The sequence below is a fragment of the Melanotaenia boesemani genome, chromosome 1, assembly GCF_017639745.1.
Source record: "Melanotaenia boesemani isolate fMelBoe1 chromosome 1, fMelBoe1.pri, whole genome shotgun sequence".
NCBI classification, from domain to species: Eukaryota; Metazoa; Chordata; class Actinopteri; order Atheriniformes; family Melanotaeniidae; genus Melanotaenia; species Melanotaenia boesemani.
Window position 1 is genome coordinate 22,702,752 of NC_055682.1, and position 20,601 is coordinate 22,723,352.

Here is a 20,601-nt window from a genome sequence, read left to right on the forward strand (position 1 = left end):
TTAAAGTGATTATTTAGGGAATGGCTGAAACTCCATGCAGTGGTCTGTTGCTGCTTAACATTCTTGTCACTAGCACTAAATCTCTCTCATGCACATGCTGACATCAGCACACATGCACGCTTGCTTTCTCTCTCTTGCATGCAGTCTATTTATTAGCCAGACCAGCTAGACAGACAGCTTATGACATCTCCATGACACACGGGGTGTCCCTTAATGCTTTTGTGATGTACTCGTTTAATTGTGCTGCCACTCATGACCCTGGGAATGAAGAGCTGAAGGAGCAGAGAGGGTGGGTCCTCTGGGGTTGTACAGGAGCAGGTATATTAATGTCTGTTAAGGTTTTTTTTTCCTCCATCAATCTTATGTTATGATATCACTTTTTTTTTATAGCAAGCTCATGCTCATGAAACTCCTCAAGGCATCACAGCCGTTAAAAGATTTCTGATCTTAGTGCTTTTATGTTCCTCTACTGTTACGCTTTAAGAATTTAGTTTTATTTGGGACAAATGCTGTGGTTCTGCTTCATCTGGTGTTGCGTGATGTGAGCAATTCACATTTGGAAGCTTCCCAGTAAAACCAGTCAGTTTGATCTAAAGACTGGCCTTTCTAAAGAGGGATAGCATATGACTTTCCTAGTTTGATTTTCTAGCTTTTTTAGCCTTAAGCTTCTGCTTCTGTCCACTGGCTGTTTTCTGCCTTAAGCAGTAAGAAATCGTATTAGAGTATTTATTAGGTTTGGGAATGCTCTTCTAAAAAAAAAAAAAAAAGTTATTTACACTTTTGTTCCCTTAATAACATCTGTGAATCTATTCTTAAAAGAATAATTATAGACAAATGATAATACTGGAGGTGGTTGTCAAAGTTAAGCTCTTGGTGTTCATCTTCTTTAGGTGACTACAGACCTCAAATCAAAATGCACAGACTCCCACACCGGCACCTCTGCCTCTGCCCCGCTGGCTGCTGGGATCATCGCTCTCGCCCTTGAAGCAAAGTAAGTGCTTTTCACCATTTCCTGTAAGTTTGGCCTTACATTACTCCGCAGCAGTACAGCCTCATTCTTATCCCTGCCTTTTCCCCTTTTATATTTGTTTATTAAAATCAGATTAACTGATAGAAAAGAAAAATGCCTGAATTATAACTTCTACAAGTTTAGCTCATTAGGTGGTGAAATAAATATTCTGGAGAAAGTTTGATCACTTTCAGGACTTGTATGTACATTAAAATCTTCAGAAATGAAAATGTCTTGAAATAATGTACATCTGTTATCTGTTTCTATCATGTGGATAAAAAAGTGTGAATAATTAAGATGACCTTTTAAGGCCCTTGTATTAGATCAAGCTGCAACTGCTGGTGATGCATGTTTGCAAATTAATTCTGCTTGATTTTTTTTCCCCTTTATGTAACATTTTAACCCCTCACCACATATTTCAGCTGTGCTTTCACAAACCGAAACAATTTGCAAGTAACACTAATCATTCTTATTTAGTCACGCAGCACTAATGGAGGAACAAGCACAAATGTAAGGGCAGTCCTGAAAACCAGTAATTAGTCTGAGCAACAGTTAGGTGACAGAAAAAGACCGTAATTAGGAATGAATTTGGTGAGAAAAGGTTTCAGCAAAGTTACCAAGTAAAATGTTGCCTTTTTTTCTGTCTAAAATCCACAACAGAGTTATTATAAATTTAAAACCTGCATGTAGTTAATCACATCAGGGAGGTAAATCCAACTGTGACCGCATTTTAACCCCTTTTTAGGCCTGGTCAATGTTAGCATGATTGCTGCAGGAAGAATAATAACAGCAAATCTGTCAGGCTTTCTCTCTACAAAACATTTGGCCAAAAGGCAGGGATAGACTTCAAACATATGTTGAAAAAAAGATTTAATGTAATTCAGAAAAGAATGTGACTGGCACTTGATTGTTTTTAATCAGCTGTCCACCTGAGGGGAAAGATTGTTGGATATTTTGTCAGGGCTGTCCCTTTGATCAGTTTTAGTGCCTCCACTTGGTTTTCTTAAGCCACAGCCTTACCATGTTTATTGCTCTGTGTGTGCATGTGTGGCTGCCTGTGTTTCTGTGTGTGCTTGCGTATACACACATTCCAGTAAAAACCTGACCTGGAGGGACATGCAACATCTGGTTGTACGAACTTCCCACCCTGCTCACCTACTTGCCAATGACTGGAGAACTAATGGAGTTGGACGTAAAGGTACAGCAAGTCCTTCCAAGTTTTCTTCTGCCCTCTGTAGAGGGCACATTAATATATAATGGTGTTATGCACATTAATATATAATAGATGTCATAAAGCTCACTGTCACACTATCATTACAAATGCACAGTGCTGGAACTAGTCAGAGAAGTTGAGTGACACACACAGTGGAATTTATGTCTAAAATCATAGAGTAGGCTAACATTCGTGTGAATGTCTTCCCTCGTTTCTCCTGGTTTTTACAGTTAGCCATTCTTATGGATATGGTCTGCTTGATGCCAGTGCAATTGTATCGCTGGCGAAGACGTGGACCAATGTGGGACCACAGAGAAAATGTGTGATCACCATGCTCAGTGAGCCAAGGTTGGTATACTACACTTGCAGAGAATTTATCTTAGCACCCTGACTGTAAGTATCTATATGCAATTTAATAGTTTACAACTTTTACAAAATCAGGCTCAAACTACATGCGTGTGTATGTATGTGTCTGTGTGTGTACCATCATTGTAAAATTTGCTGCTGGTGACTACCACTGTAGCAGTGATGTCTTTTTTAGTGTTTTCAACCCTGCACTTATTTAGATGTGTCTGCACTGACTGAAAGAGTGTGTGAAAACGATGGTGCAGCAACAGAATCGTCACTCTAATCAGATCAAAGAGTTTAAAAGGGGGGTTTGGTCTTGATCCATGGTTACAGAGTTGAGGATTTGAGAATATATAGGTCAAGTGGGACCTTTTTGTATTAAATTAACTTGATAATGAGTTTGATTAGTTTTTTATCAGTTTGTGTTGGAAATGATTATAAGGGTTTTTAATGTACTTTTTAGAATAAGACTATATGAGGGGGAACAAATCAGGATGTTTCCTTTTGGAATGAATGATGATGAAGAGAAATGAAAAGATAAAATAACAAATTATCACAAGAAAAAGCACAAGGTATAAGATAATGTAAGGGTCAGGTGTTCAGTGTGGATGGTTATGGTTGGAGGACGGGGCTTGCAGAATGCATTGTGTCTGTGTGTAATCCCCACAGGGATTACGAGACAAGGTTGTCTGTGTGAGTTGATGCTGGCAGCTTGAAATGAAGCATTAAAAAATAATTTGTCTACCAGTGCTTCTTTGTCTAGAGTGCTTTCTCTAGAGTCAATATTTGTCTTCATCCTTTTAGTTCCTTCTTTTTTCTGGTGTCACTGTCTAAACCGAGTCTGACATCCCTGCTGCGTTTTGTTCTCCCTGTCACTTCTCTTGCTGGGTTTGAGGTTTGTCTCTTCTTTTCCTGCAGCTCTGAGTTGCTCAGAGCAGATGGTTCAAACGTCTGGGAGCTGCAGCCGAGTCAGGTTATTCACTTTTCATTTCAGGCGTTTAGTTGACTTATTTATTGAGACTCAATTGCAATAATTGAGGAAAAAGGTTTCAGAGTCTTTGTCATTGTCATCATCTTTAACAAAAGCATGGCAATATATTTAATAGAAAATATTTCTATTAACAGATCAAATTCAATCATATATTTCTACAAACTGCATTGTATACAAAATATTAAATTAGGTAAAAACCGCTGATATAGGCTGCTTGACACACAATTACAGGGATTTGATATAACCACAGACGCGTATTTACTTGTCAAAAGGAAATAAAGTTTGGATTGCTATCAAAAGGTTTACTATGCGTTTCAGTGCGATAGTAGTTTGATCTGAAATCTGTCATTGGGACAGCCTTTGTGTTTATATTTGGAAATGGTTTTTTTTCAAATCTTGATCTTGGAGGAGAATAATCCCATATAAGCATGAGTCAACAGAGTGAGGTGACATACACGCTTCATTTCAAATGGTTTTCAGTGAGATTTCCTGTCTTCTGTTTGAACACTTAATTTGACAGGCATGTAAGCATGTCTGCATACTCTGTTCTCAAAGAGGATTTAACTGACTATGCAAATTTACCGCCAGCAACGCATGTAAAAAAAAATAGGAAAAAAATGTATTGAAAAAATGGGGTTGGGAATGAGCTAGAAGCTCTCATAAAGAGGTAATTTATAATTTAGAAATATCTTATTTTTCTTAGGTAGCCACCCAAATGCATAGTAATGCTTTGCTTTGGTTGGTTCACATTTTATTATTATTTTTATTTGTTTTGTTTTCTCAAAATAAATAAATAAAAAATATATACAATTAATTTAAATTTGCATTTGAGCATTTAATAAACTGGTTTCCAGTATATTCTAAATATGTAAGTAATTATTGGTGCAAACATAAAACAAATGAAAATGTAGTTTTTGTTCTTTACTGTGCAAGCCATAAAAGTTTTAAACGGAACTAAAACCAGTGCTTTTTGTCGTAAATTGTTTAGAGCTGCAATAAAGGCTTCTTTCAAATAAATCAGCTCCTGTTAAATTTCAGTCAAATACATGTAATCCTCACCGAACCCATCGTTGGAAGGTAAACCTTTTTGTGTTTTGCACTATATAAGTTTTGAATGTGATATCTTTGGCTACATTTCACCAGCCAGCAGCAGTGGCCAGCAGTTGGAGCTGCCAGAGAAAGGTCTATGTTGTTCCTGGTAAAGCCAAAAAACACTTGGGAAGAAAGATTATCGATGAAAAGAAAGTGATCAACTGCAAACAGTCAATAGTGGTGTGGCACAAGGCATAAATCACAGGCGTACTCACATCAATGTGAGTGTAATTACTTGTAATGCCAGCAGAGGGAGCCAGAAATTCTGTTTTAAAGGTAAAAATAACACGAAAATGTTTGGATTTTAAAAAATGAAATTAAAAAAATAAACAAAAATAACCTGCAGGCATCTAAAGTTTGTTTAAAGCAGACACGGTGCATATGTTTGTTACGAACTAGCATGTTTTTAAGCGCATGCCATTACTGAGAAAAAGATAAAAATTTACATTCATATAAAAACCTACCTTTAGAGGGCTACATACCTGTAAGTATTATGAGGCCCATTATAGAGCCCAGAAATGAGTTTTAATTGGCAGATTTCAGATAATCTGTCTGCAGGGTGTCACTGCCTCAGACTTTGTGCGAGTGCTTGTTAACAGATGCCATGTTTGCAATAGTATCTCAGTTTTGTTTTCCTTGCGGTCTTAAATCGCACACGCATGCGTTATGTTCATCAACAGGGAGTGTTAAATTAACCTCAGTTGAAACCTAAATAATTTTTTATGTCCTGCTCTAAAATTTTATGACCCATCCAATCAACACATAAATTTCTATAATCCAAACAGGCACACGTAGTGCTTCATGCACTACTTGGGTTTCAATTTGTATTTTAATAATAAGGTTTGCAGTCATTGTATGACTAGTTAAGAAACTGAAAAAATCAAGTAAACCGTTTAGGTAACTTTGACCCATGTGACACTCCATGTGTCAAATGTGTAAATAATTGGTTTTCTTTTAATGTAACACACAAAAAAAAAAAAGGTGAAATGATACTAGAAAAAATCCTCCTGCACATGCCTGACAGTTGAATGATGACACCTCATCTCGTTTTTGGACCATCTCAGTGACGTCGCACTGTTCGTTCACGCCACCACGTTGGGTGTCAAAAAGCTAGCTGGGACCCTGCTCTTGCTGTCGTGTGACTATTAACTGTTCTCATCAAGGATGGCGCTTGCAGACTTCACATTTTCCGAACCTTTTCAAAACTTATGTGGTCAAGTCAGACAGCCATATTTTGAAAAACGTGCACATGTTGGTGCTTAAGACCCGTATGATTTTCCAGATTCCTGGTTAATCAAACGTTACAAATCTTTAGAGGCTTATAAAGCTTTCGTGGCAGGATGGGTATCAGACCCTGACCTGTTGAAAGTTCCCCAAACAAAGTATTTCCTCATCGTGTCAAAGCTGAGTAAAAAACAGCAGATGCAAATAGCGTTAACATCATGTAAAAATTAGGGATGTCTCGATGATATATTTAGGGTTAGCGTTAAATTAGTGTCAGAAAACATTCCTCATTAAAGACTATTGAAACCACAGAGGAAAATACATGTCCAGCTTTTCATTAACACTGAAAACCGCCGTCACCGTGGTGATCCGCAGCGGAGGTTAAATTTGTCGAATATCCAAATAGTTTCACCGCGGTCGCATTTGCACTGTAACTTGAGATTTTTTGTTCAATGCTGCTTTACATAAAACATGATTTACATATAAGCTTATTATTTGACTGTCCTCTCGATTACACACGGACGTGTTTACCTCCATTTGTTGTTTCATGAACAAGAATTAAACAAATGAACAAACCATTTTTTAAAAACTAACATCTTCTCTTTTTTTCCTTGCTGTTGTCTTTAAAACTTTTCCAGATCATTCTTTTGTCTTTTTTTCTCAGGAGTCTAGACAAACATGAAGATGGACGGGACATAGGCTGGGGACAACGGGTTGTTGCGCTTTTACCTGAGTAGTAATGGGATTTATGGCTCTCCAACATATACTCTGTTGGTGGGAATTAATTTCCATGCAAAGCAACTTTACTCCAAAATTTTCCACACAAGAACATTTTAATAATGCAAAAACCCCACAATATACAAAAATAATACAAAAAATTAGCAATACAGTAAAAATATGAACGAAATAAAATAAACCTGAGCAACATCACTTTGGATAGAACAGTTATCTTGTTTGATGACGACAACCCACTTAGCCTGTTGTGAAAGGTCAGCAGACAGTCTGTGAAATGAAATCCAACTCCTGGGATGTCAGTAGGACCATCCCAAGGCACACCACAGATGTACTTTTGTTTTATTTTATTTTATTTTAGTTTAGTTTAGTTTATTTACGTGAAAAGCTAGCTGTAGCAGCCGAGCCGGTAGCAGTACGTCTGCTTTATCTTTTTGCCACCCACAAATCAGTGATGAAAGCTGAGAATGGTCCATATTTTGGGTACATTGGCATGATTGAACCCTGTGCTTGTCGTCCTCCTTAGAATTGAAGGTAGATGTGTTTAATCTCCTAAGAGGATTTGAGTTAGAATAAAAAGAAGTGGGCACTTTACCCTTGAAAGGGCTACAGTGCTACAGGTCGTGAGGGACTAATCCTTAACAAGTTTACACACTCTTCACCCTTCTCAGGTTCTCGCAGCATTCAGGAGTAAAATGTTACTCTGACCATCGAGAATGAATCAGTCATGACTCCAGCTTCACTAAGTTTCTTGCTTTTCAGGAACATTGGCAACCACTTATTTATTAACAAGAGTGTGGACGCCTGCGTTGGGTCAGACAGTTATGTGACCGCGTTGGAGCACGTCCAGGCCCGTCTCTCCCTGTCCTACAACAGAAGGGGAAACCTGGCCATCCACCTCATTAGTCCTGCCGGCACACGCTCCACCCTGCTTCACCCCAGGTACAAAAAACCAACAGCACAAAATTTACTTCACATTCAACATACACAGTCTAAGTTGGTAAACAACTCATCCTTCCTTTAGGCCTCATGACTACTCATCAGAGGGTTTTAATGACTGGGCTTTCATGACCACCCACTCTTGGGATGAGAACCCCAACGGGTTGTGGAGGCTAGAGATTGAGAATGTGGCTGGTGCCAGTGACTATGGTAAAGCATATTTTTTCCTACTACTTTGTATATTTGCATTAGAACAATGTTCTGCACAAGGCTTTTGTTTTTTGTTTTTCACATGTAGCAGATAAATTACCAATAAAAAAGTCTAAGGGATTTTGTTCAAATTATGTTACAATCAAGACACTAATGGCTTTCATTTTATGTTATTTTAAACATTGTAATCTGTTGGGTCTGCACTTCAGCTCAAGAGGTCAAAGTTCAATGTGAGAAGATTAGAGATAAAGTGGCTCTTATAGCCAGACTGTCTTTGGTCTATAGAAGTTGACTATGTATAGCTTTGCAGTAATCTGTCTTACTTTTAATCATGCTTCCTGCACATAAGAAAACACTGTAGGTGCTTTTCATTATGCTGAAGTGTATGAGCGAGGGTGGCACAAAGTGAGGTGAGGAAGGATCCACCTTTGTTTAATACTTCTAAGCCTCCTTTGTCCTCATCCACGTGAGGTGCTTTTAAGGGATTGAAAGATGGCTCAAGACCGTGGAGGGAGAGAGTAACTTCTAGGAAATGGGGGGAAAGGGGACAAGACAAGGCTTGATTTATAATGAAAACACCCTTTATTTTATTTTTGCCCTTGGATCATCCACCTGTAACAGCCTTATCTAGACATAGCAGCCCCACCCATAACAGGATACTCAGCAAGTCCAGAAGACAGATCTAGATGAATGTCTCACATTCCCTCTCGGGAAGGAGTGATTTGTTCTTGCCCCACACTTGTATGATCCTAGTAAAAAGTACACTTAATAACTGAAGTTAGTCTCTGAGTGAAATCCTGCCGTGCTTAAATTTAAAGCTCATGTAATGGAGTCATTTTCTGTCAGAAATATCCAAGTGTTTACAGTGAGAAGAGAATACATTTACCAAATGCTTTGTGGGTGCTAAAGCTGTCCTGTTTTTGACTTAACCTACTTCTAATTAAAATTTTTAAATCAACTTTGCTTAGGAACTCTGACCCAGTTCACCCTGGTGATGTACGGCACTGGCTCGTCCTCTTCCAGCTCCTCTGAGGAGTCGCAGCCGAGTAACGGCAACTGCAAGACCTTGGATCTGAGGCTCATATGCATCGGTAAGACTGGAATCTCTTGTCCCCAGTTTGCTCCTCACAGCAATTCATGGCAGTCACAGGGAGGATGTGATAAGTGACAGGGCCTCGTTTGTGTGAACACCTTGCTTAGCTGCACCTGTTTGCATTGTGTCTCCGCGTCTGCTTTGCTCACATTTTCACAGCATCTGCAAAATTACATACATGCCAGCATATATCTTTGTCATCACCTGTGAACTTCTGGAACTTGTGGTGAGATCAGTTAAGCTTTACTTCAGGTATCTTTTTGGTATTAATCTAATTTTAATGTAAGGGTGTTCATACCACAGCTTCAACCTAACACAAATATAGCTTCAGGCAAGGTCTAATGATACCGTTTAACAACAACACAGTATGATGTCCTCCTTTGTGTTGACTGAGACAGTGACAGTCTGACCCCTACAGGCTGTCAGAGGTCCTTACATGCTGACAAGGGCTAATGAAATGTAATTATCACTTGTATCACAAGTGCACTGTGTGCTCTGGCTAGAAGCTCACAATGTTATTCTTCTCTGTTTTCTCTTAAACAATGGAAGTAACAAAGCTGTGTTTTTTACCTCTGTCACCTGCTGAACACGCAGTTTGTTAACTGTTGTGATAAGCACTTGGCTGCACCTGGACCTGCTGAAATGGAAATGTCTGTTGGGTTTAACATGCTACACTCAGCATTTAAGTTGCTTTTCATCATCTATGTTTTCTTTCTTAGCAAGAATCCTGGTTCCCTAATGTTTTTTTTTTTTTTAGTGTTCTGACTCATATCGTAGAGGGTGTGAGCGTCTATTTATTTCACTTTCTCTCTCTGTTACAGAGTGCAATGCTGGCTACTACCTCTTTCAGCAGGGCTGTGTGAAAGAATGTCCAGCAGGCTATGCGGTGGGATCCCAGCCTCTCAACTACACAGTTGGAAACTTCATACAACCATCGTCCGTCCCGGCCTGCCTGCCCTGCCCTCCGCCATGCCTCACCTGCAGCAGCCTCAGCCCTCAGTTCTGTTTGTCCTGCCCGCCTCACAGCTACCTGGACCCTTTCTCTAGCACCTGCCTACACCTCAGCCATAACATGCGCGAGTCCCCCTTCACCAGGGTCCAGGGTGAGCAGCGATTACAGCCCGAGCTCAGCTCTCAGCTGCCCATTACCATCGCTGTGCTGAGCTGTATCGCCATCATCGCTACTTTTGCTAGCATCTTCCTGCTACTGCAGCTGCGCTCAGGTGCGCTGATCAAGTTGCCCTCTCTGGAGGCCGGTGGCGGCTTGAGAGGCACCTTCAGCCTTGGAGGAAATAGGATGGTGTCATACCGAGGCATCCCAACAATGTGGGGAGATGAAGGGGTAAATACAGACTCAGAAAACGAAGAGTTTGACGTCCAAAATGAGAGGACTGCCTTTATCAAAACACAAAGTGCTCTTTAATGCCTCCACCACGTCCCTCTTCGTCTCCTGCTTTTAAACCCCCCCCCAAAAAAAATCTCTTTGATAATTCAGGGCTGTGGTCCTCTTCCTGTCCTTTCTGCTTTTATTCCTCATCCCTTCTCCCTTTCTTTTCTGTCTTATCGGATTCTCATCTTTGTCCTGTTTTGGGATCTGGTCTTCCACTCTGCTCCGGGAGACCTGATGGGAAGCTTCTGTCTCTAAAAGCTGGTGATGGTCTGAGCTTTGCTCTGTTCACACTTAGGTGCATTTCTATTTAAGTGGCTCTCTCCTTCCTCTTGCCCCCTGTCTGTGCAGAGTACATTTTCCCCTCCAGTTTCAACTCATTTAGTTACAGTCTACAAGTTATTATGATTTGCTTTTTTTTTTTCACCTTTCCCTCTTTCCATTAGTCTCAGTGCAGTAGCCAGATGAGATTGTTTAGTATGAGAAGCAGAGATGCTTGATTGTGTGTGTATGCACATTTCCTAATGAATGACTCTGTCTAAAGTGTCTGGATCTGATGAGCAGTGAATAGTGGGAGTGCCCATTATAAAGAAGTTAAATACTATTATTTAGTATTTTAACTAAAAAGTGATAACAAGATGAAGTCTGTTATGAGGTGTGCAATCCATTAAGAAACACTTGTGTTCTCCAAAGTGACATTCAGTGACAGCAGTGTCAAAAATCTGCTCAGATAAACACACTGTAGTGATATTTTAATGTGCATTTAAACATGCACAAGTCAGATGTTTAAAGTTAAAATGGTTGATAAGGAATTGTCCACACTTTGACGTGTTACCAGTCATACATGAACAAATACAATGAGGGGAAATGCTGTCTCTTCTTTTTCATTTTGTTGAAACAGTAGTTTTTCCTTTAATGTAAAATCCATCTTTCATGGAGCTGCTTTTTTTTAAACCAGCATGGTTACACGTCCCGTCATACAAATACTGTGGACAGATTTCTCTCAGCTCTGAAAGGAAGCTCTGCTAGCTGAGTCTGTCAGCTAGCAGAGCTTCCTTTAGCCATTTGAGATTTCACATGAACTGAACTTTTTCTGGTTGAACACACTTTAAATTCTCCTACACTCAAAAAATCCTGACTAGTACATGGGTAGGTATCCAGAAAGACCTCAGAAATGACAAGAAAAAAAAAAAAAACAACATGCATGCAGGCACGCACACGCCTGCTACTTGGTCAACCCTGAAGCACAATCCCTTCCAGAGATGTTTAATCTCTGCATCTGATGTGCTCGCATCCCGGGGCCAAGAGGGGAAGCAGCTGATGTGTGTGTGTGTGTGTGTGCTTGTGACTGTTGTGCTTCTTAAATCAGCTGTCAGGTGTTGCGTTACCTGTGATTGATTTCTTGACAGAACAGACACAGTAACAATGCATCAAGGCTTCCTTCTGTCAAAGCGTGTGAGCACTACAAACGAGCCGCGTATCTTAATGACTAAATATTTGTTTGTGTGTGGGGGTGTGTGTGTTTTGTTTGTTGCACGTGAAAATGGGAATGTTTTTGTGCCATCTGAAGTGAAGGTTTCTTTTTTCTCCTTCATCTCACAGTCTCTGCTCTCCTCTTCAAATCTTGAGTGCTGTTTTAGGGAGAATAAATTTCTATAAAAATCCCAGGCTAAGGCTCCACAGCTCATCAGTGTCTCTGCTCTTACCCTCCAGTCCTCATCCAATAACTACTTCAGATAATCTCCTTAGCATACTTCACAATTATAATCTAAATGATACTGCAGCAAAGTATTTATTCTGGGAGATTTTAATCATACCTATAGAGAATTGATTGTTTTAAAGTGATTTTTCTTTTTTTTTTTTTCTTCTTCCTCTTGGGCTGGTTATCATTTGAAATATGCATATGATTGTTTAATCCATTGTAGAAATTTTGATTCCACTGATCTTTTTTTTTTCTTTGTTGAAAGTATGATGATTATTTTTTATTTTCAGTACAAAAACAGAAGAGCTTGCTGAGAGAGGTTGTCATGGTGATGGCATGCATAGAAAACTGCAGCTGCTCATCCTTTCATCTACCTCTCATGTCATGCAGCAAGCTTTCACGTAGAGTTTTAGGGGCTGTTAAATTATTATAGAGCTCAAATTATATGTAGGTTCAGCCAACATGAGGTTAGACATGAAAATGTCTAACTGCACATTGGCTTTGTTTTTAAATAGAAGCAAACCATTGCATTTCAGAAACTTAAAGCTTCTTCCCCAAAAATTACAATCTCCCCTTAAATTTACTGCCTTTAAGGATCAGTGTTCATAGAGTCATAAGTGGGCTTTAAAACCTGTTACAAAAAATTAAATGGGTTAAAGAAATGTTGTAGTTTGTTTGGCACCATTGAATAGCTTAATTGACCTAAAATTGTTATTGGTTTTTGTTCTCTTTTGTTTTTTTAACTTTTATGTTTCTGTCACTGACAATCAGATTTCTTGTCTTGAGGGCAAGAAGGTGCAGAGGCACGCAAACTAGTCAATTTTAATGTCTAATTTAGCCACTTGTTACAAAGCCTTCACAGGGATAATAGAAATGTGCATTTGAATTGCAAAAGAAAAAGAATAAATAAAAGAAACAAGCATTAAAAAGACAACAGCTTGACCAGAAATGGCAAAGTATAAAGGATTTTTTTAAGCCACTACTTTCAAAAATCCCTTTTCAAAGGGATAGTGAAAGGTTGGTTTGAATGCTGTTGAACCTTGCAGTTAGCCAGAAGGTTTAATTCGCCTCAGATGGCTGGTGCAGGTGTAGCACATCTGCTTTATTGCAGCAGTTTCTGCACCTGAAGCCAATCTAAGAATGTAAATTTGGAGGAAAATGCTCTCAAAAACAAAGTTATTGTGTTGAGCGTGTGCCGTTGGGGTCTTTGTGATGTGCATTATTGCCTACTGCCATTTAAGTTTTGATTGGCCCATCTAAAGGAAGGTGCTAATTTACCTCCGGCCTCAGACTCCAGCCACAAAATCTTATTGACTTCCCAGCTTGGTGCAGTGTGTAAACAACAGATAATGGGCTAATTCAGCAACAAAATTGCTTCCAATTAAACTGAATGCTTAGAGTTGGTCTTTTTATTTTTTTAAGAAATATATTGAAAGACTAAATCCAACCAATATAATGTACTCTGCATTTTTCCTTACAACATGATTTCTGTTGCTTCCAGAAAGAATAATTTCCTCTAAACTGCAGTAAAATGAGTCCACAGCCAAAGTGGTTTCTTCATCCCAGCTTGATGTATTCACTACAGCTTGAAATCTTAAACAGATGAACTCAAAACTCTGCATTTTAAGGGTTTAACTTTTTTTCCTCTCAAATTCTTAATGTTTGCTGAAATTCATTAGGAGCTAGCTCTTTCCTTTCACTGCAACAATGTGATAGAACTACACACTAAAAACAAAACAAATAAGAAAAAGCAAGTGTCTAATTTTGTGCGGAATCGGCTAGTAATTATTAGGCCACATAAAACGTAAAGCGTGAAGCCTTTAATGCTGAAAAAAATCTACTCATTGTAAAGTGTCTCTGATTATAAATGGAGGACTCACGACTGAGAAGTCCTTACATTGCTGAGTCCTTTGGCACGGAGCTCGATGTTGCTTCTGTCCTGCTCAAGGATGTAGTCTGAAGTGATCACCATGAAGTCAGATGTAGTCGGTAGGAGCAATATCTTTGGAATAACCAAAGACAATCATTTTAATTCTGTTTAGTATTAGAGTGTGTTGCTTTCAGGTTGTCAGAGTCCATCGCCACCCCCCACCCCCCACCACCCCTTCAGGTTGTGTTCAAAGTGTTGAAGCCGTTCTGTCATCTCTGCCTTTTTGAAGATCTGTGGGGACACCCTGTGTGTTCAGCAGCTGTGGAGGGAGGAGGTAGAATGTATCCCATCGACATTACCTTAAGGGCTGAATCAGATCTGCGTGCATCTGTGTGAGCACATGCTTGTTTAAGTAGAAATGAAACACTTTGTGATGGAGGGGCGGTCAGTGGAGCAGCCTCAGTCGACTCTGTTGACCTCCTCCCACCTCTTCCTGAGGTTCCTGACCTGTGGCTGCACACAGAACCTTACAGACTCGTGACCTATGATTAATGTACAAGAATGATTATCTTACATGGGACATAACTCTAAAATAAGGCCTATTTTTGTACTATATGAATGGTGCAGTGTAATTTTCTTGTAATTTAAATTTTTTTTTTTTTTTTTTTGCTCTTGTTTACTCCTTTTTATTTAATTGATGTCAATTATAGATTCTACTAAAAAATAAAGATCTATGCAAATTTAAATGTGTTTTTATTCATTTGAATGCATTTTTAGTAAATGCAGCTTGTTAAATATTAGATGACATTTGCCATCTGCAGGGCCTCTTGCAGCAATATATTGTAAAGCTTTTGTGGCTTTGTAAATTTTTTATTTAGTTAAGCTTTTATACACATTTGGAAGCAGATTTACAAAGCTTGCTTTAACTAGTTATACTGTAGATGTTTGCACACACTGTTCAGCAGTTCCCAGCCTTTGGCTTCTTCCTACAGTTAAGTCAAAGAAAAATCTGAAAAATTATGACATGATTAATGGAAAGGAGTGGAAAAAATATAATAGTTGTGTTACCAGAAGAGATTTTAAAACAAAATTTAATTTATAATAACTTATATAAGAGCCATTCTGTTTGCCTGAGGAGCCCAACAGCTCAATAATAAGATTAAAGACAGTACAAAAAACAAAACCCACACATCATAAAGGAAGCAGCAACACAGTTAGAGGTTGAGATTGAATGATTTAAAAGGTGAGGGCTGAGTTTTGACAAATTGTCCTTTCGGGTTCCACCATGTCAAATGTTGAAGATTGGATGCAGAAGGAAACAAGAGCTACCCAGCAAAGATTTATGGAAAGTAAGTGGAAGTGCTAGAAGGCAGAGAGGCAAAGGGAGAGAAAATTTTGGTGATAAATTTAGGATTTCCCCCCCCCCCTTTGGTGAGCCAGTGTAGGTGGATGGGGATAGAGGTGATAAGTTACCAGGAACTCTGGCAGCAAGCTTAGAGACACAATGACTTTCTTGTGACGCCAACGTGACTTCTTTTAAGTGTTCCAGGTGTGAAGTAGTATTTCAGTGACAGGATAGGCAAGTACAAGCTAAGAGTAAAGGGAAAAAGTCCTGGAGAGACTCTTACTGGCTCACCTCAGCAAGCAGGTGAACACCTTTCAGGACCCATTACAGTTTGCATACCGTAATGGGCTTGGGGTTGAAGATGCAATCATATACCTGCTTCAGAGAGCCCACTCTCATCTGGACCAGTCAGGCAGCACTTTGAGGGTCATGTTCTTTGATTTCTCAAGTGCTTTTAATACGATTCAGCCTGCTCTGCTGTGTGAGAAGCTGCAGAAATTCCAGGTGGATCCCTCCACAACCACCTGGATTTACGACTACCTCACAAACAGACCACAGTTTGTGAGACTGAAAGGTTGTGTGTCTGAAATGGTGGTCAGCTGCACTGGAACACCACAAGGGACTGTACTTTCACCATTTCTATTCACGCTGTACACCTCAGACTTCCAGTACAACTCTGAGTTCTGTCATCTGCAGAAATACTCTGATGACTCAGCAGTTGTTGGGTGTATCAGTGATGGACAAGAAGCAGAGTACAGAGAACTGGTCGGTCAGTTTGTGAAATGGTGCGGTGACAATCATCTCATCTTGAATACCAAGAAAACAAAGGAGATGATTGTTGACTTCAGGAGGAACAAGAACACACATAGAAGTGTTTCCATCATGGGAGAGGAGGTGGAGGTGGTGGAGGAATACAAGTACCTTGGAGTTCAGCTGGACAACAGACTTGAGTGGAAAAGCAACACTGAGTACATTTACAAGAAAGGTCAGAGCAGACTCTACTTCTTAAGGAAGCTGAGATCTTTTAACGTCTGCACCAAAATGTTGCAAATGTTCTACAGGTCTGTTGTTGAAAGTGCAATCAGCTTTGCAGCAATCTGCTGGGGCAGCGGCATCAGAACCAGAGACTTGAAAAGAATTAACAAACTGATTAAGAAAGCTGGTTCTGTGCTTGGAGTAACTCTGGAGCCGCTGGAGTTGATCATCAAAAAAAGAATTCTGTACAAGCTGACGAAGATAATGGAAGATCCTTCACACCCTCTACACAACGCCGTGAAGAAACAACAGAGTGTGTTCAGTGGGAGGCTTGTTCAAGTCCGATGCAAGACAGAGAGATACAGAAGATCCTTCCTTCCAGCAGCTATCAGGCTGAAGAACAAAGCCCTTAATTAATTAATGTGATTGTTTTACTTTACTAAAAAAAAAAAAAAAAAAAAAAAAAATTACTACTACTACAATATTGAATTTCCCTTTGGGATTAATAAAGTATTTTTCATTCATTCATTCATTCATTCAAAAGGTCTGCATGTTGATGGATGATTTGATGTGTGGTTTGAATCATTAAGCACGGTCATGTTAGAATCAGCTATCTTTGGTTGCTGTTAGATCAAATTTGAGGACACAGTCAGGTCCTGAGATAACAAAGGCAGGCATAGGCTGTAGAAGTTCAATGCAGAGCTGAACATCATCTCTGTAGCAGTGTAGCTTGAAGCATAGAGGATGGATTGATTGATGGATTTATTTCTGTTTTGTTTATTGTAGATTGTTATAAGCCAGCATCTGTGTATGGGGTGATAGTCGGGGTGTGCTGAATTAGTGCACATAACATGAGTAACTTGCACATCTGAGGCACCTTCAGTGTTAAGTGATCTGTACAGGTTTTACAGCAGCATGCGCTTCTATGATTTTCTCAAAAAATATCTCTTTATTATTAAAATGATGCTAAATCACATCCTGAACCTTACAATAGAATTGTTGTTGGCTAAACTGGTTCATCTACAGTCCATCTAATGTCCAACTTGAACAAAGACAACATGCAAACCCTGACACAGCCATTGTTGTATGTCCTAACAAATAACTCCACATGACTAAATATATTTGCTGTGTGCATAGCCTCTGTGTTGGGATTGGACACTAGAAGCCAAGCTCTCCCTCTGGAATAAGCAGATTTACACAATAATATATAACACTGTAATAAGATAATAAAATTATACATTCAGCCCATCCACTGAATCATTTTTTTTTTAAATAGGGAATGTGATTTACATTTGTTTTCATTTTTTGTTTCTAATACAAAATCTAATCTTCAACCAAAATTTGAAGTCACCATCTGAACATTTAGAGGTGTCAACTTTCTATCTTTGGAATAACTTTATGAGTTAAAACATTTAATTTACCTGAAGCGAAATTTGGACATCAAACATAAAGACGTGACTGTACTGTCAGCTTTTGTCTGTGTTGCAATTACATGACCTACAACTCTTTTCTGGAAACTCCACCCCAATGTAAATGTTGTTGTTTCCTTTGTGTTTTTTTTTGAGTGTGAGCATTTTCTGTCTCTTTTCCTCTGCAGCTTGTTTAAAGCATTTGATGATGTAGCATCTGTGTAATTACTACAATACGTTTACAGCAGATATGCTGCACCTAACACCACACAGGTCATAAAAGAAATTAATTCCTCCAGACTGGATTCACACAGTGATAAAAAAAAAGGCAAGATCAGCAATTCTGTTGTGGTCAACCAGTGAAAAAGCAGTTTACAGTCAGTACTACTGGCCATGACACAAAGATAAAGAACAGGGAAATGTCTAAAAACATTTTACATGGGTTCAGTGTGCAGGAGTGTGAATCTTATCTCAACCAGTGAGGGCATTGGTAAACCAATGAAAGCTTGTGTTTTAGTCAAAAGCTGGTGGGCACATTTTCCGGAACTGGGTTTACATGTAACACGTTTGGTCAGATTAACACTTCATTGTCTCGTATAAACAACTCAACCAAATCAGACTGGTTATTAGTTTAAAATTTTTAATCATATCAGTATCAGGACTTTAAACATTTTAATTATCTGATCAGCAGGAAAATGTTACCACGTATACACCTAACACGACAGTTTCTCTCTGATTGGAATAAATGTGTTTTTTTGTGCATGCATGAGCCAAACAGGTAGCAGAAGGCAGCAGGTTGGCAATAAGTGAAAACATGGGAGCAGCAAAACTTAACTGGCATGTGATGAACACTTTCTTTGCTTAGCAATGACCTAAGAGGTGATTGATTATTGAACATCTTGACAAATGCGTTTCAGGGCTCCATTCCTCAGTAGCTTCTGTCTGTCTTTTACCTTTGGCTGGTGTGTCTTTTAGGATTTGGTTCTTTTGTGCAGCTCTTTGCTCATCCTCATTTTTAATTGCTTTATAAATAAACCGGTATGGTATTGTATGATAACACTAAATTCAACCAGGAAAAAACTCCACAGGCTCCTAAATGAGGGACGGTGTAAAGGTTAACGTTCACATTTGACACAAGTCGCCTTATCCATGTTTTTACTTGGGAATAACGCTGGGACAAGTAGAGTTTCATACTTAAATCCTTGTCATAAGGACTTTGTATTGATGATTAAAGCTACAGGGATGCACCTTCATACCCATGTAGTCTCTTTTAACTTTATAATCGATTCATTGCTCCAGAGTTAATAGCAAGGAACGTTCTGACTCTGAAAAAAACTTCAAATTCTAATCTAAAACTCATCCCATGCTTCACTTTCACACAGTTGCTGTCTTTCCATTGATGCCCGGCTGTTAAGTATTTTCTCTCCTGTGGGTCAGTCTCAGTGAATCTGTTAAGCCTAGTACTTACAATATAATCCATGATGTTCTGTGTTTGAGACAGGTAAAAACTCCTGCACCTCTCTTAAATCAACCCTGTGCAGCCTTTTTCTTGTCCTTCGAGAGGGATCATTCGAGTTGTGGGACCATAGCTTTCCCTCCACATCCTCACTGTCCTCTCATTAACTTTCTTTGACCGCTGGGACCAGGATTTAAGAGTATTGCACTTTGTTAAAACTAGGTTTTAATAAAATAAAAAAAAAATCTCATGATGTAAGTGTGTAAAATCTAATTAAAAGTTCATCTCACCTTGCCAGTTCTGATGCTGCTCTACTCCTCAATGGTTTGCTTTTATACAGTACTGTGTAGTCTTTCTTAATAGATTAAAGACATGGTGGTAAACAAAGACACTATCCGAGCCTTATTTTAAGATTTTTAAAAGATCATCAGAACCGAACCTTCAAAAATGTCTCATAGTCACTTAAAGGCTGTAATATGTTTTTAAAAGTTGTGAAAATTAACCGACCACTTAGATTAGATTCCTGTCGCTTTTAAAGGTTAAGATGAAATTGTGTGAATGAGTTAGTTGCAGACATGGGAGAGAAATTATATCTCTTAGTATTTTTTCACTTTTCTGGGCATGTTGAGGTTCTTTTTTTTAGTAAGAAACAGAATGATGATAGAAATAAAAAATGGAGTGGGATAAAAACTTGGTGTTTATCCTCCATATTTGTACACTCAACATGTAAAAATGTGGAATATAGGACAGTTGTAATTGAACATTAAGTATTTTATAGTGTAGATATTTGGAACTGAATCAAATGTCATTGATATGACTGTCCTGGCTATTTTGGGGTTAGCCAGTCCTCTCTCGCACGTCTCCAGTTGGTGCAAAATGCAGCTGCACGCCTCCTAGCTGGAGTACGTAAGAGGGAGCACATAACCCCCATCCTGGCCTCACTTCACTGGCTGCCAGTGCACTACAGAGTTCATTTTAAGATTCTTTTATTTGTTTTTAAATCTTTAAATGGTCTGGCGCCTCCTTACCTCTCGGAGCTACTCCACCCCTACGCTCCTGCTCGGTGCCTCAGGTCAGCTGATCTGCTGCTCCTGGACGTACCGAGGTCCAAACGGAAGCTCAGGGGGGATCAAGCTTTTTCAGTCGCTGGTCCAAAACTGTGGAATGAGCTCCCTCTCCACATTAGACAAGCTTCTTCATTGTCTATTTTTAAAACTCATCTTAAAACCCATTTTTATTCTTTGGCTTTCAGCCCAGTATGAGACTGTTCCTGTTTTAGTGTGCAGTGGTTTGTTTTACTTATTGGTTTTATTTGTTTATATTTGTTCTTTTAAAATTGCTTATTGTTTTAAAACCGTTTTTAAAACAATGAACAATTATTTTATTATACTTATATTATTTATTTCCTGGTTGATTTTTGTACTTTATGTGTTGCGTTGTCCATTTATGTACAGCACTTTGTTTCAGCTGTGGTTGTTTTAAAGGGCTATATAAATAAAGTTGAGTTGAGTTGAGTTGAGTTGTCCTGGACCAGTGATCCTTCCTTTTCTTATCCATTTTGTGTTCTTTTTTGGAAATGCTTTCTGGATTGAACTGAAAACACAAA

At 39.0% G+C, this 20,601-nt stretch overlaps 1 protein-coding gene across 5 annotated transcripts in view; it reads left to right on the forward strand.

Annotated features, from left to right (window-relative positions):
* furina (furin (paired basic amino acid cleaving enzyme) a) overlaps positions 1-13,681 on the forward strand; it is a 74,354-nt gene extending 60,673 nt beyond the window's left edge. For all 5 annotated transcript variants that reach the window (XM_041991393.1, XM_041991401.1, XM_041991428.1 and 2 more), the window contains exons 10-16: positions 891-991; positions 2,104-2,207; positions 2,453-2,570; positions 7,372-7,551; positions 7,634-7,758; positions 8,727-8,849; positions 9,673-13,681. In XM_041991393.1, coding sequence (XP_041847327.1) covers positions 891-991; positions 2,104-2,207; positions 2,453-2,570; positions 7,372-7,551; positions 7,634-7,758; positions 8,727-8,849; positions 9,673-10,274 — 1,353 coding nt within the window. In that variant the 3' untranslated portion in view covers positions 10,275-13,681. The remainder of the gene's footprint in view (positions 1-890; positions 992-2,103; positions 2,208-2,452; positions 2,571-7,371; positions 7,552-7,633; positions 7,759-8,726; positions 8,850-9,672) is intronic.
* Positions 13,682-20,601: the final 6,920 nt, after the last annotated feature.